Here is a 15,000-nt window from a genome sequence, read left to right as displayed (position 1 = left end):
GCACTCCCCCACGTCTCCCAAACGCTGCACTCCCCCACGTCTCCCAAACGCTGCACTCCCCCACGTCTCCCAAACGCTGCACTCCCCCACGTCTCCCAACCGCTGCACACCCCCACGTCTCCCAAACGCTGCACACCCCTGCATGCGTCTCCCGTGGTAAAGAACTCGTCCAGAGACACAGACAGACGGATGGACGGGCAGTGCCGCTATAGTCTGGTGGTAACATACGGTAAAGGTCGATAGTGTCATGTGTGACCGATGAAACAGATTGACCCGCAGGGGCCCGCGGTACCTTGTCACCACTGCGCCGCTTCCACCGGCATCTGTCTGGCCGATGTGACCCCCCCCCCCCCGCCCTGCCCCGGGCCCCCTCGTGTAGCTACTCAGGACTATTAACCTCCAGCGCACGAGGACATGGGCAGAGTTAAGACCCCCACTCTGCCCCCCCTCCCCCCTCTCTCTCTCTCTCTCTCTCTCTCTCTTTCTCTCTCTCTTCCGTCAGCTCGCCCCAGCCAGTCAAGTCCATTTGTCGGCTCCAGCAATCCTCGCACACGTGTTAACCTCCGGTCAGGAGTGTGTGACCGTTTCTGGGGGCGGTGTGTGTGTGTGTGTGTGTGTGTGTGTGTGTGTGTGTGTGTGTGTGTGTGTGTGTGTGTGTGTGTGTGTGTGTGTGTGTGTGTGTGTGTGTGTGTGTGTGTGTGTGTGTGTGTGTGTGTGTGTGTGTGTTCGTGCGTGCGTGTGCGTGTGCGTGTGCCTGTGTGTGCGACATGCCACAAACCTGTCCTAAACCTGGACAACATCCCCGGGAAGCAGACACACACAGACAGACAGAGTGGGGGACCTTGAATCAAAGCCACTGTCACTTTTAACAATATATGTCAGTGTCTTGCGAATGGGGTCATAAAAACCAAATGAATGACGGCCATTACAGTTGGAGATTGTGATTATGATAATGAGAATAATAAAGGCGATCATCATTACGATCGCGATGATAATGATAATAATGTGATGATGAATTATAATGAATAAATCCCCGGGACCATTTCCCAAATGGTGCAGAGATGTATCACTCACACACCCACCACGGCCCGCAGCCCACCGGCCCTGGAGCACTGCGAGGGCTGTGTGTGTGTGTGTGTGTGTGTGTGTGTGTGTGTGTGTGTGTGTGTGTGTGTGTGTGTGTGTGTGTGTGTGTGTGTGTGTGTGTGTGTGTGTGTGTGTGTGTGTGTGTGTGTGTTGTGTGTGTGTGTGTGTTGTGTGTTGTGTGTGTGTGTGTGTGTGTGTTTGCCATGTTCATCCCTGGGGACGTTGGACTTAACATATCATATTCAAACAGCTTTCCTACTCAATACGGAACATTTGCACTCCGTCATGCAGTCTCTCTCTCTCTCTCTCTCTCTCTCTCTCTCTCTCTCTCTCTCTCTCTCTCTCATCGCCCACACGCGCCTCCATCTTTAATCTCTCCATAAACCTTGCTGGTTTTAAGTGTCGACAAACACACTTTGATCATCTCCGCTCGTCGTCCTGACACGGTGTCATCAAGGGGGAGTGCACCGTCGTCCGGAGTATTCTTGCTGTCGGAGAAAAGACAAAGTAAAAAAAAAAGGAAAAGAAATAACAAACAGGACACACCGAAAAACAAGAAAAGAACAAGAAAAAGAACAAAAAACACGCAGGAGGAAGAATCAGGCCCGAACATGGTCCATCTGACCAGACGGGGCCGGCGGTGCTCCCGCCGTGACATCCGTCAGCGCGTGTCGGGGAGAGTGAAACCAGAAGGATTTGTCATCGCCGCAGTCGGGCCGCGCCGTCGTCCATATAGAAATGTCAGCGGCGCGTTCGCGCACAATGATGAAGCGACGGCGGACCAGCGCGCCGGGTGCTCTGAGAGGGGGGCGCGCAAATGGCACCGATAATGTGTCTGTGGTCTAGACGTGTCAGGTTGGAGGGCGAGGGGTGGCGGGGTGGGTTTTGCTGCATTCACGGCTTTTTTTTGTCAGCACCCTCAATCTTCACCCATACCCAACATTTGCTTAAAGAGCTAAGTGCGTGAGACGAACATGCAGATTCGTTAGCGCACAACCTCCGTCTTATTCCGAGCGATAATTCAACAGGCTGTTTTATCCGTCTCTGCTTCGTCCGATTTGAAGAACTGTCAAGACGACGCCATAAGCGAGTTAGTCACACGCGCCGCCAACATACACGCCACCTTGCGTGACCCAGATGAACCTGTCTATTGGGAGTTAATGAGCGTCTTGTGTCTGTTTTGTGTTGGATTCCCTCCGGCAGACAGATGATGTGACGCAAACGGACGTGTCTCAGCAGCTCCAGCTCCAGCATTCAGACGCCTCGGAGAAGCAGCAGCCCAAGAGGTTACACGTCTCCAACATCCCCTTCCGCTTCCGGGACCCCGACCTAAGACAAATGTTCGGGGTGAGTCCTCTCGCACGCACACACGCACGCACGCACGCACGCACGCACGCACGCACGCACGCACGCACGCACGCACGCACGCACGCACGCACGCACGCACGCACGCACGCACGCACGCACGCACGCACGCACGCACGCACGCACGCACGCACGCACGCACACACGCACGCACACACGGCTTGTGTTATTAAGGAAAGTAGGCTTTCTAATGAGACAAGCCGCCTTTGTATTGGTGAGTAGCAGAAATGCAGTGGCGGCCTTATACGTATATGTTTCAATCGTTTCAATTGAAATGGGCCTCGAGCCTCCAGCGGCCTCCCGATTAAAAAAAATACTCACACAATAATAATGTTGTAATAATGCACTAATGCTATGGACCAGAGTGACATAGCTCTAATGAAGGCATTAGAGCTATGGACCAGAGTAACATAGCTCTAATGAAGGCATTAGAGCTATGGCCCAGAGTAACATAGCTCTAATGAAGGCATTAGAGCTATGGACCAGAGTAACATAGCAGAGCTATGGCCCAGAGTAACATAGCTCTAATGAAGGCATTAGAGCTATGGCCCAGAGTAACATAGCTCTAATGAAGGAATTAGAGCTATGGAGTATGGACCAGAGCTAGTGTAACCCAGGTCAAAATAGCCAAGTCAATAAAATAAAGATCTAAATATAAATGGATTTAGGATGAAACCCAGGTTAAAATATAGTAACCAAACTTCTACAAAAGAGCTTTAACAATGAAAACTAAATAGGATTTGTCTAAAACTATTTACAATGTATGGGTTTATATTCTAACTGTATTCACATTCATCTACTTGTGAAGTGTCTTTGAGAGCCCTATGAGGTGCTCTGAACAAGCCAATGCACCAATTGACCAATCAGGTCTCTCAATTAATAGACTGCACTTTGGAGAATCACCAGCCCAGGTGATGTGATTCAGCTAATTGCATGCTGCAGAGCACAGAATGTTCTGGAGAGAACAGGAGAGAGAAGCCTGTTGAGCAGACAGTTTGACAAACAGAGAGGAAAGACAAGATGTGATGAATGTGAACAGATTGTTTTCATTTAAAGAGAGTTTTGATTGATCCAGTCTCTTTTTGAGAGAAGAGTGCTGATCCTTTTGAGAAGTTTGATCCTGGAACCTGTTAATTGTGTGAACTTTGTGAACACTGACTTGGTGAGTTGAACTACTGTGTTTGTGACTGACTGACTGACTGCATGCAGCAGCAGCAGCAGCCATGTTACACTTGTAAATGTACTGTTAGTAGTTGAACTAAGATGAAGACAATGTTTTATTTTTGTCTCTAAATGTTTAAGGGTGTGATCCTAATGTGTGATTATATGACCTGTTTTGTAAACAGGTCAGGTCTTTTTGCTTTGATTGGATTGATTCGAGTGATATTGGCATATCACTCTGGCAAGCTACCCAAGATTCACCGGATCAAGATCCTCAACACAGCTGTCCCCTTAAATCAGATAAGAGATTGAGCTTTTGGTAGTGTGGTTAGCCCCATATGTGCCCTCTCCCTACGCTCTGTAGCTCCGAGATGAGGTCACACACAGGGCCCCTCCCACCCCGTTCAGAAACGGCGCATGTTTCCACAAAGAACGATTCTTACCCTTTTCTAAACAATTAATCCAAAACGTGAAGCGGCAGAAAGGGTTTACACTAATTCAAATTTAACAACGTCCAAGAAAATCCGAGTTTAAACGGTTACGAGCGTTACAGCGGTTGGTTTAGTCAGCCGCTTCCATGTTTATCAAGGGATTTGTGCGTGTGCGCGTGCATGTCGAGTGAACTGAAGTCAGTTGGAAATTTTCGACCAGGGGAGGCGCCGGGGAGGCGCTAAAGCCTTTCAACTTCCTTGAAAAACATGCTAAACAACCGCTAGACGCTCGTGTAACCGTTTAAAGTTGGATTTTCTTGGACGTTGCTAAGTTTGAATTAGTGTAAACCCTTTCTGCCGCTTCACTTCAGAATGAGCGTAGGGAGAGGGCACATATGGGGCTAGTAGTGTGGTGTGGTAGAACTCAACACTGTTACCACTGCAGCACACAGTGAGACTCTGGGCCCTATTATGCATGTCTTAAGTACCAGGTCTTATTACTTAACTTAAGACCTGGAGGCGTGATCAATGCCATTTGGCTATTCTGAGTGGCCAAACAGCATTGACCACGCCTCCAGGTCTTAAGTTAAGTCATAAGACCTGGTACTTAAGACACGCATAATACTGCCCTCTGTGTGCTAACCATTTGTAGTGCACCTCCACTGCATACACATTGCACACACCTACCATACCTGGATGGACATACAGTGAACTTTACAGTCACAATACACTGAACATACTTACACTCAGACGGACTCTCAGTGAACTCTTCAGTTACACACATTTCCTCTCATTATCACTGCCCCTCACAGTGGGAAGTGCATTGAACTATAATACCTTAAAGGAGATTTATGGCTATTATTACTTTTATGTGAATTGGAATGTGAATGTGATTATTTGATGTTGTATATGTTCAAGTGATTAAGTGAAATTGATTATGCTTTTACTTTGAATACTTTAAAGGTGAAACAAGAAGGTAATTTGATAAATAACAAAGTATTTTGATTTCATAAAAATACATTTCATTGGTTAAAAAGCAATACTTACTGTGCACCTAAAAGAGTAAAAAGTTACTTAAAAACAACTTAACTTTATTTACTTACCTTAGATTAGATTTAAAACCTGAAAAGGAAACTAAATTAGATAGTGAATAAATAGGACTAAAACAGAGACTAAAATAGGATTAAAATAGTACTTACCTGCTTTCCTGTGTGATTATAGGGTTAATAGGAGGTATAGTGACATTCAACTGTCTAAGCACAGTTGTTTTCTTTTGTTTATTGTTTTGAATGATTATTGTCATTGTTTGTTGTGCATCTTCCATTCTATTATTTTATTATTGTAATACAAGCCATCGGGCTATTACTAAACCTTACCTGTGGTCGAAATCATTCTCCTTGCTTACTGCTCTTCCGAACCTAGTAACTAGTCCTATACCCTGTAATTAATAACTAAAGGGTTACACTAGGGTGAGTCCTCTTGCACATACAATGCTGACACTATTCGTCTGTCTGTCTGTCTGTCTGTCTGTCTGTCTGTCTGCGGACACACATACAACGTGCAGTCAAGGCCGCTTCAAGTTGTAACACAAGCTGACAGTCTGAAACCACACGGCGTCACATCTCATAAAGAAAACGGAAAAAAACACAGAACAGGAATTGAAGTGAACATCCTCAATTCAATAACCATAATGGAGCCCACAGTCAAGAGCATTACCAAAAATGTCATGTGAACGCTGCCCACTAATTGGACCATTAGAACCGAGAGGCGCTAATTCATGTCGTACGACCGCGACGTCAACGACATGATATTAATTACGGGAGAAACTCCTAAGCTAGAGCGTGATGAATTAGGGAAAACATGGTCTCTCTCTCTCTCTCTCTCTCTCTCCCTCTCTCTCTCAACCCCCCTCTCTCTCCCCCTCTCTCCATTTTCTCTGTATTTGTTGACTTTATTGTTCCCGGCTGCGGTGCAGGTCCTGTAGAATCCAAATCGTCTCAGTAATTAGCTCGGAGGCTTTTGTGTGCCTGGCCGCAGCGTGAGGCTTATGGATGTATGATGCAAATTGATCACGGCCCTCTCTCCCTCCCTCTCTCCCTCCCTCCCTCCCTCTCTCCCTCCCTACCTCTCATCCTTCCTTGTTCCCTCTGTTTTCTTCACTCCTAACCACCCTCTCCTCTCCTTGTTTGTATCTCTTTGTATGGTTGGCATGGCCGGGGCGGGGCTGAGTTAGAGAGGAGGACTGTGGGATTGATTGTTTTGGGCAGAACATGCAAGGCAAAGCAAGGTAGCCAAGGCCGCCCTGCCTCCCCCCACCCCCTCTACCCCCCCAACGACACGGTGTTCCACAATGGAAGCCTTTGTAAAGGACCTAGAAGCCTCATCCCTCCTCGGCTTCCTAATGGCTTCTGGAGCGCCACCGCTGGCGCTCAATACGCCATTACTGCTACGCATGAGTGCAGCCCGCAGACATCTCAGGTTGGTGGGAGGGAGGGAGCGACGGCGGACGGAGAGAGAGATAGAGAGAGATGGGGGGGGGGGGGGGGGTGGAGGACAGGGACAGGAGAGCGTCGAGGCAGCATTTAGGATGGCACCCGGCCGGGCCCATCAGGGGAGCAGCCTCGCGCCAGAGCCCTTCGGGAGAGCCATCTGCTCCCCGCGCGCGGCCTCCTCTCTCCAGCCGCGTATACTTAGTGAGCGGCTTGACCGCCCGGCAGACTGCTACCGCCGCTGGCTCATCAAGCTAACAAAGCGGCCTAAATAAGGATGGAGAGGAGGGAGGAGGAAGAGGGAGGGTCCATGAGGAGGGAGGAGGGTCCATGAGGAAGAGGGAGGGTCCATGAGGAGGGAGGAGGAAGAGGGAGGGTCCATGAGGAGGGAGGAGGAAGAGGGAGGGTCCATGAGGAGGGAGGAGGAAGAGGGAGGGTCCATGAGGAGGAAGAGGGAGGGTCCATGAGGAGGGAGGAGGAAGAGGGAGGGTCCATGAGGAGGAAGAGGGAGGGTCCATGAGGAGGAAGAGGGAGGGTCCATGAGGAGGGAGGAGGAAGAGGGAGGGTCCATGAGGAGGAAGAGGGAGGGTCCATGAGGAGGGAGGAGGAAGAGGGAGGGTCCATGAGGAGGAAGAGGGAGGGTCCATGAGGAGGGAGGAGGAAGAGGGAGGGTCCATGAGGAGGGAGGAGGAAGAGGGAGGGTCCATGAGGAGGAAGAGGGAGGGTCCATGAGGAGGGAGGAGGAAGAGGGAGGGTCCATGAGGAGGAAGAGGGAGGGTCCATGAGGAGGGAGGAGGAAGAGGGAGGGTCCATGAGGAGGGAGGAGGAAGAGGGAGGGTCCATGAGGAGGGAGGAGGAAGAGGGAGGGTCCATGAGGAGGAAGAGGGAGGGTCCATGAGGAGGGAGGAGGAAGAGGGAGGGTCCATGAGGAGGGAGGAGGAAGAGGGAGGGTCCATGAGGAGGAAGAGGGAGGGTCCATGAGGAGGGAGGAGGAAGAGGGAGGGTCCATGCAGGAACCGGCCCCCTCAAACGTCCGCCACAGGATCCAGGCTAGGCGACGACATGCCTTGGACTTCCCCTAACGAGCCACTGAATGAAAAGGCTCATTAGCGGGACCACCGGTGGACCCTAATCAGTAATTAGTGGCTGTGATCTCAGAGAGAGAGCCCTGTGTGTGTGTGTGTGTGTGTGTGTGTGTGTGTGTGTGTGTGTGTGTGTGTGTGTGTGTGTGTGTGTGTGTGTGTGTGTGTGTGTGTGTGTGTGTGTGTGTGTGTGTGTGTGTGTGTGTGTGTGTGTGTGTGTGTGTGTGTGTGTGTGCGTGCGTGAAATCGACAGAAAATAAACAGCCCAGGCCCTGGCATGTGGTGCATGTTGCACTGCTTCAGGAATGTCCTCTCACAACGCTCGCAACGTGTCACAGTGTGACGTGCTGTGAGCTTGTAGATCCACTGTTTTACTGTGTAATTTTCGGTTTATTAAAGAGATGGTGAGAGGCCTGTTACTGAACAAACATTCTATAGCAATGATTACTATACTATTATCAGAATATCAATAATTGACGGCACATTCATATACCATGTTAGCATGACAGTGTCACAATGAACTGATCTGCAAGTTAACAATGTGTCCGTTGACAATGTATTGATAGCTTATAGATCAGATATTGACTAGCAACCACGTTATAGGCTTCAGGGTCAATCTGAATTTGGTACCTCACAATATCACAGATGTACAATTCGAAGCTTAACAGCTTTAGAGTGTCTTAAAAAACCCAATGGCTTTCGTACGGCAAGACTGTATAGTGTACAGGTTCAGGGTTATTATAATGCATATAGATTCACACTAGCTAATTTGTCTCCGGGGTTAACGAGAGTTATTTTGGATTGTTACGGCGATGCCACTGGGAGGATAGGCTTTATCATTAGCAGAATAAAACAAATGAAACAGCAGTGAAACACGGCAAGAGCCTCACCCGGGGAGACGACTGCATGGGGGCCAAATTGCTACATATTTCTACAAAGCTCCCGTGACTCATGGGAGCTTTGTAGAAGTGATCAAAACAGACACATTACATGAGTTATACGAGAACAGTCCATACCGCATTGTTCTTGTACGATCGAGATGGGAATGCCCGTTGAGGTGTGATCATTCTGAACACATTAAGTGTGTTCAAATTAAGGTTTAATCTTAAGCCCGAATGCAGCGGGGGAAACAAAGATAACGGGAAGAGGGGGTGTTTACAAGGACTTTTTTCATTTTAAAATAGTGCTTACCTTGTGTGGGCAGCTGCTGCATGTTTGTGTGTGCGTGCATGCCCGTGTGCGTGCGCACATACTGTTTTAGATAGATAGATAGATAGATAGGTATTAGTTTAGCGAAATGCCAAGGTTCACGCCTACTCATCATACCACTATATTCCAGCTCGGCTCACCCAGGCTTTAAAAAAATAATAATTTAGAACACCTGTGGTTTCCGAGGCTAACATCTCTCATTAAATACAATAGAGCAATGGACTACTAATGTATCACCACTACATGTATCACGTGAATGTAGGAATGGATTATACACACACTATCAACAGTGGATATATGAGACTGATATACATTAAGTCTTGTGTGTGTGTGTGTGTGTGTGTGTGTGTGTGTGTGTGTGTGTGTGTGTGTGTGTGTGTGTGTGTGTGTGTGTGTGTGTGTGTGTGTGTGTGTGTGTGTGTGTGTGTGTGTGTGTGTGTGTGTGTGTGTGTGCGTGCGTGCGCTGTAGGCGCAAGCCTCTGAGCATGACGTCATTCCCCACCAGTCTCCTGACTCTCACCCACCCTCACTCCCATTGATGCTATTGTTGTTTACCCGAGCTGCTGAGGCAGCGCTTTCCCTCTCTCTGTGTGCGTGCGTGCGTGCGTGCGTGCGTGCGTGCGTGCGTGCGTGCGTGCGTGCGTGCGTGCGTGCGTGCGTGTGCGTGCGTGCGTGTGTACATGTGTGTGTACATGTGTGTGTGTGTGTGGGCGAGGGGGTGTGGCGTGGCAGAAGTCTCTGAGATCACTGGCGTGGTTGCGCAGCGAGCGGTTCCCGGCGCCATGTGGGGAGAAAAAAAAGTCTCTGCCAAGACGACTTCCTCCGCAGCTAATTAATCAACGCCACCAGCCCATTACGCTCGGTTAAAACAATTAGCATCTGCACATCGCACGGGGAAAAGACGCTGCCATCGCCGGAGCTAGGACGGCGGGGGCGTCACGCTGCGATACAAACTCTCTCTCTGTGTGTGTGTGTGTGTGTGTGTGTGTGTGTGTGTGTGTGTGTGTGTGTGTGTGTGTGTGTACGTGCGCGCGCGCGCGTGTATTCGAGCCTCGCACGTAAACAGAGAAGGGAGAAGAAGAGGGAAAATCTATATAAAATGCGCTTTCCCGCTGGTATCAGTGGAACCGAGCTCATGGGAGGAAGATGTTTACATACAGCCGAGTATGTTAATAAAATATAACTGGTACATATGCGACCCAGCTTGACTGATATGAGGGGGCTGCCCTCGTTTTGTCGTGTCATATATGAACGCAGGGGATCATAGCTTCAAATTGACATATTGGTTGTTCAGTTTGACCCACCAGTTTTGGAGATCTTAGGAGGGCTTATAGAGTAATATAGCGAGTTGAGAAAACAGGCCTGAAAGGTTCACTTCTGTGGACTCTAACATTACACATACAGTATAGCTACATAGTCGATATGTCTATCAATATGTCTATCAAACTCTTCACATACTCTGGTATGTGAAGAGTTTGCCCGTGCTATTAACTAATTTTGGGTTAAAAATAAAATAAAAAATAAATCCAGCTTTTCTCCTCTGGTGAAACGCTGGATGCTGCACAATGTCAAGCTGGTTCACGTATGGTAGGGTATGTTAATACAATATAACTGGTATACATCGGTATGGTAGAGTATATGTTAATACATTACCATACCCTGTCCAAGCGAGCAGGCATTGTTAGTGGTATAAATGCAAAAGTCACATGCGAGAGACCCAGGGATTGAATCCCAGGTATAGGTCATGAAAGTCGCCGATTAAATCAGCGCTGCACTAACTTGGGCCTATCCTGCCTAATGCCTCTCCTGCCTCTAACAGAGCCTGCTATAGCTTGGTCAACCCAGAAACAGAACTGTGTCAAAGATTGTGTACAACCTAGACACATGGATCTAAATATCTCAATAGAAGAGTGGGGAGACCATATACAACCACCCCGATCATATAAGTTGTATTAATATACTCTACCATATATTGGACACAATTAAATGATATTCACACAAGAAATTAGGACCCAATAGCACTGCATAATAGTGGTGGGGGGTGTTTTCCCTGCTGTCCCGTGTGAGGTTAAGTCCCTACTTGACCCTTTCACACACACACACACACACACACACACACACACACACACACACACACACACAATTCAATTCCATTCACACACCCTATTAGTATCTCAGTCAAATGGTCCGTCCCCTCCTCCCTCCATGGGGAGCGTGGGCCACATGGAATTAGAGGCCCTGCGTCGCCTCATCCCGTCGTGCCCAAGTGAAGGCGACGCGGACCGCCTGACAGGGTAATTACTTTTAATGAAATTAATACGGCCATCGTAGGCGGCAATTAAAAGTGGCTCTCGCTCAACTCATTAGAAGACGGGGGGGGGTGGACAGACGGAAGGATGTATGGTTTGCTTTAGTTTTTCTGTTGTCTAATGATCCGAAGGCGGGCCTGTTAAATCGAAGTGCCTAAGCCCCCCACCAAGGAGAGAGAGAGAGAGAGAGAGACACAGAGAGAGACACAGAGAGAGAGAGAGAGAGATTCCACCTGTTCAGGAGGATCCCCCCCTCCCCCCCAGCTGTCCGCTCTCCACGGAGCGCAAATTTCAGGAAGACACGTTTTCTGCCAAGGCATGTGATCTCGTTTCTTACAGCATCGTTGAAAAGCAAATTGCGAGCATGCGATAAAAGCAGTTGATCCCCCTCCCCCAGTTTTTACCAGGCTGCGAGTGGGAAAGTATTTGCCGAAGCTAACAAATGCAAATAGATGTCGTTTCTCCTCGCAAACCTAACATTTCCATATTGCCTTAATGGCTTTCTCCTCAGCAGTCCCTCGTTCCTCTGGTGAAATCGCTACCCTGGTTAAAGGCATTCTAACTTATCTCCCCTCTCTCCCTCTCTCCCTCTCTCCCTCTCTCTTTCTCACTCTCTCTCTCTCTCTCTCTCTCTCTCTCTCTCTCTCTCTCTCTCTCTCTCTCCCCCCCTTTCCCCTCCCTCCCATTGTTCCCTCTTTTATTTCTCTCTCCGCAGCAATTGGGAAGATTTTAGATGTGGAGATTATCTTTAATGAACGAGGATCCAAGGTAAGCGAACGAGAACCGGCAGCTGTTTCATTAGCATGTAACTGTGTGTTTCCTAATGACGGTATTAGACTTTATACCAGGGGACAGGAGAGAGATAGAGGGTGGAGGGGGGGTATACGATTTTAGTCAACTAAAACTACAGTTGATTTAGTCGACTGTAGTATTTTGGGGGGAATTGAAGGCATTGTAATGCCTGATTTTACACTTGGTTGCATGCTGAAAATAGCAAATCTACAAGCTCGTTCTGATCTGCTATTTTCAGAGTGCAACATCCAAGCTCAACCAAACACAACTTATTTTAGTTCTACTGGATCTCTTCTCCACCAGTCCCTCCCTTTTTAGTGTAGTAAATATACTGACAAAATTGTCAGTATATTTAGTCATAGTTGTTGTCATCATAACTTAGTTTTTATTGTATTATTTTGTTTTCGTCAGTGAAAAAATGTAGTCAACGAACATTTTTCGTCATAGTTTTAAATCAACACTGCTCTAGTCTGAAGCCTCTGTCCAGGAGAGCCATGTATTTGTCTGTTTACTGTTTGAGTCCAACTTGTTTACTCTCTCTGAGTTCCATTTGAGTCAGAGCAAACCATCGGTGAGTACACGACAAAACAGACACATTTTAGGAAGTCAAGGAAAAACAAATTGTATAAGCAGAGCTGCAAGGCTCCGTTTTGCAGTGGTGGAAAAGTACTCACATTTTGTACTTAAGTAAAACTATCAATACTGCAATGTAGAACTATACTCTGTTACCCAAATTCAAAATGTACTTGAGTAAAAGAACAAACATATTGGCATCAAATTGTACTGAAAGTACCAAAAGTACTCATTGTGCAGGATGTCCCATTTGAAGTTTTCAATTCAAATGTATAATAAATTAACAGTTTGACGCCACATCACGCGGAACCCGACTTTTAATCAAATTTCCTACGCTGCCTGGATTGTTTTATTACCTTTGGAGCATACGCTGAAGTATTTGGTCATTTGTTCCGTGAAAATCGGGTAAGAAATGGTCCGTCGTCTTATTATGATGAAACGAGCCAGCGGCCATGACAATGCGAAACGAAACCAGAGTGCAGAGCAAGTTGTAGTCCAAACAAGCCCCCCGTTCACTTGCATTGGGCTCAATTTCCCAGAAGCCCTAGCAGCATAACATGACGCTCTCTCCCCCTGCTCCACGGCAGAGGCAGACTTTTTTTATTATTTTTAATGCGATGCGATTTAGGTTCATAAAACAAATAGCGGGTCTGTCATATTACGCAGCGACGCAACACTGGATCAAACAATTCCCGGCACTAGAACTGTTAATAATCTTTTGAAAACAGTCAAGCTCACAATGCTTTGCATCGCAATGCATTGTGAGCTTGTAGATCTGCTATTTTCAAATGGCCAAAATGTTTTTGTAATAATAGTCAAAAGTAACTAGTAACTAAAGTTTTCACATAAATGTAGCAGAGTAAAAGTTTTGCCTCTGATATGTATTGGAGTAGAAGTAAGCGTATTGGACATTGGTTATATTCAAGTACAAATACTTCAACATTGTACTTATACTGTCCAAGTACAGTAGGCCTACTTAAGAAAATGTACTTTCCATCACTGCCGTTTTGGGGCCATTTTGACTCTTTCAAAGTTACATTTGAGTTCCTAGCAAACCCTCTATGAGTACACGACAAATGTATCAAAGACAAATCACAAATTAAAGGAAATCAAGGGCACATGTATTCTTTTGACTGTACTGCACAACCCTCACAAGTTTCATATGCATACGTTAACGCTAAGGATTTGTTGTTGTTGTTGAGCTTCTGTAACTCAAGCTGTGAATCATTAGCCCTGTCACTCAATACGCGATTGAGCCGTTTCGCATTGTCACCGAATCACCCCCCCCACCCCCCACCCCCTGCGTTGCTCCTCCACAATAGGCTTACGGAATTTAAACCGGGACGGATCGGGCGGGACCCCCGCGTCGAAGAAGAAGTCAGAGCTTTGAATAGAGAGAGAGAGAGAGAGAGAGAGAGAGGGAGAGAGAGAGAATTAAATCTGTCCGAAACAACAGCTGCAGCGTTTGTTTATGTCTACTGCGGTATCTGTCTCCAACCCGCATCCCGTATTGAGAAAAAAAGAAAAGCCTTAAGGTGGTGTGAACGGCACAAGCGCTTCTACTCATCCAGCTGCTCATTTAATAGAGTGTACCAAGCTCCAGAGCTTTCCATTCATAAAGGAGACAGCCTCCCATGGCTGGCTGTCCAAGCATGAATGCTATTGACTCCAATTCCTACCTGGGAGTAATATGAGGGAGGGGGGGTTCTTCGCTAAGGTATGGCGAGGAGGGGAGCAGAGGGGGGGGGGGGGGGGGTGCTCACTGGAAGCAGGTTACGCCAACACTACGGCCCCCTCAGCGGGGAGGGGAGGGGAGGGGAGGGGGGGGGGGGCGCTCCCTGCAAGCGGGTTACACCAACACTACGGTCCCCTCAGCGGGGAGGGGAGGGGAGGGGGGGTGGGGGGGCAGGGGGGGGGAGGCGCTCCCTGGTAGCGGGTTACGCCAACACCACGGCCCCCTCAGCCAGACAAGATTGAGCATCCGGATAAGCCTGCCTCCTCCGCCGTAACAAGCATTTATTGTTTGTGCCCTACAAAGCCCATTACCCATGATGCCTCACTCTCCCCTCTCACTCTTCCCCCGGTCTCTCTCTCTCTCTCTCTCTCTCTCTCTCTCTCTCTCTCTCTCTCTCTCTCTCTCTCTCTCTCTCTCTCTCCGTGCGCGCGGCGGCCCCAAACGCGCCTATAATGAAGCCACCAGGTCATTAATAAACAATCTATTTTCTATGAAGCTTTGGCAATTTGCATTCAATATGTTTGTCTCCTTTGAAAAATGGTGGCTCCACTCTCCCCCTGTGTAAGCTAATTATTTGTGCATGATAAAAAAAAGAGACAGAGAGAGAGAGAGAAAGAGAGATCGAGGGGCCAAGCATAGTCGGGCAAAATGTCCAAAGGATTAATTTTGCCCTCAATTCCCTTTTTTATTTTTTATTTCTTTCTTCTTTTTTCCACCCCCCTGCATTCATTTCTTTATCTCGTTTTCCCCCCAAGGACGGCTTTCCCG

The 15,000-nt window shown here is 47.9% G+C and overlaps 1 protein-coding gene across 1 annotated transcript in view; it reads left to right on the top strand.

Moving 5' to 3' along the window:
* Nucleotides 1-15,000, top strand: part of LOC306936928 (RNA binding protein fox-1 homolog 3-like) — a gene marked incomplete at its 3' end in the record, with an annotated part of 43,935 nt that overhangs the window by 9,921 nt on the left and 19,014 nt on the right. Inside the window, 3 exon segments of the mRNA XM_079520589.1 lie at nt 2,290-2,433; nt 11,848; nt 11,851-11,900. Of these exon segments, the coding sequence (XP_079376715.1) occupies nt 2,290-2,433; nt 11,848; nt 11,851-11,900 (195 nt within the window).

This window comes from Electrona antarctica (genome assembly GCF_951216825.1).
Source record: "Electrona antarctica genome assembly, chromosome: 14".
Lineage (NCBI taxonomy): Eukaryota > Metazoa > Chordata > Actinopteri > Myctophiformes > Myctophidae > Electrona > Electrona antarctica.
This window is presented reverse-complemented; position numbering and strand designations above follow the sequence as displayed.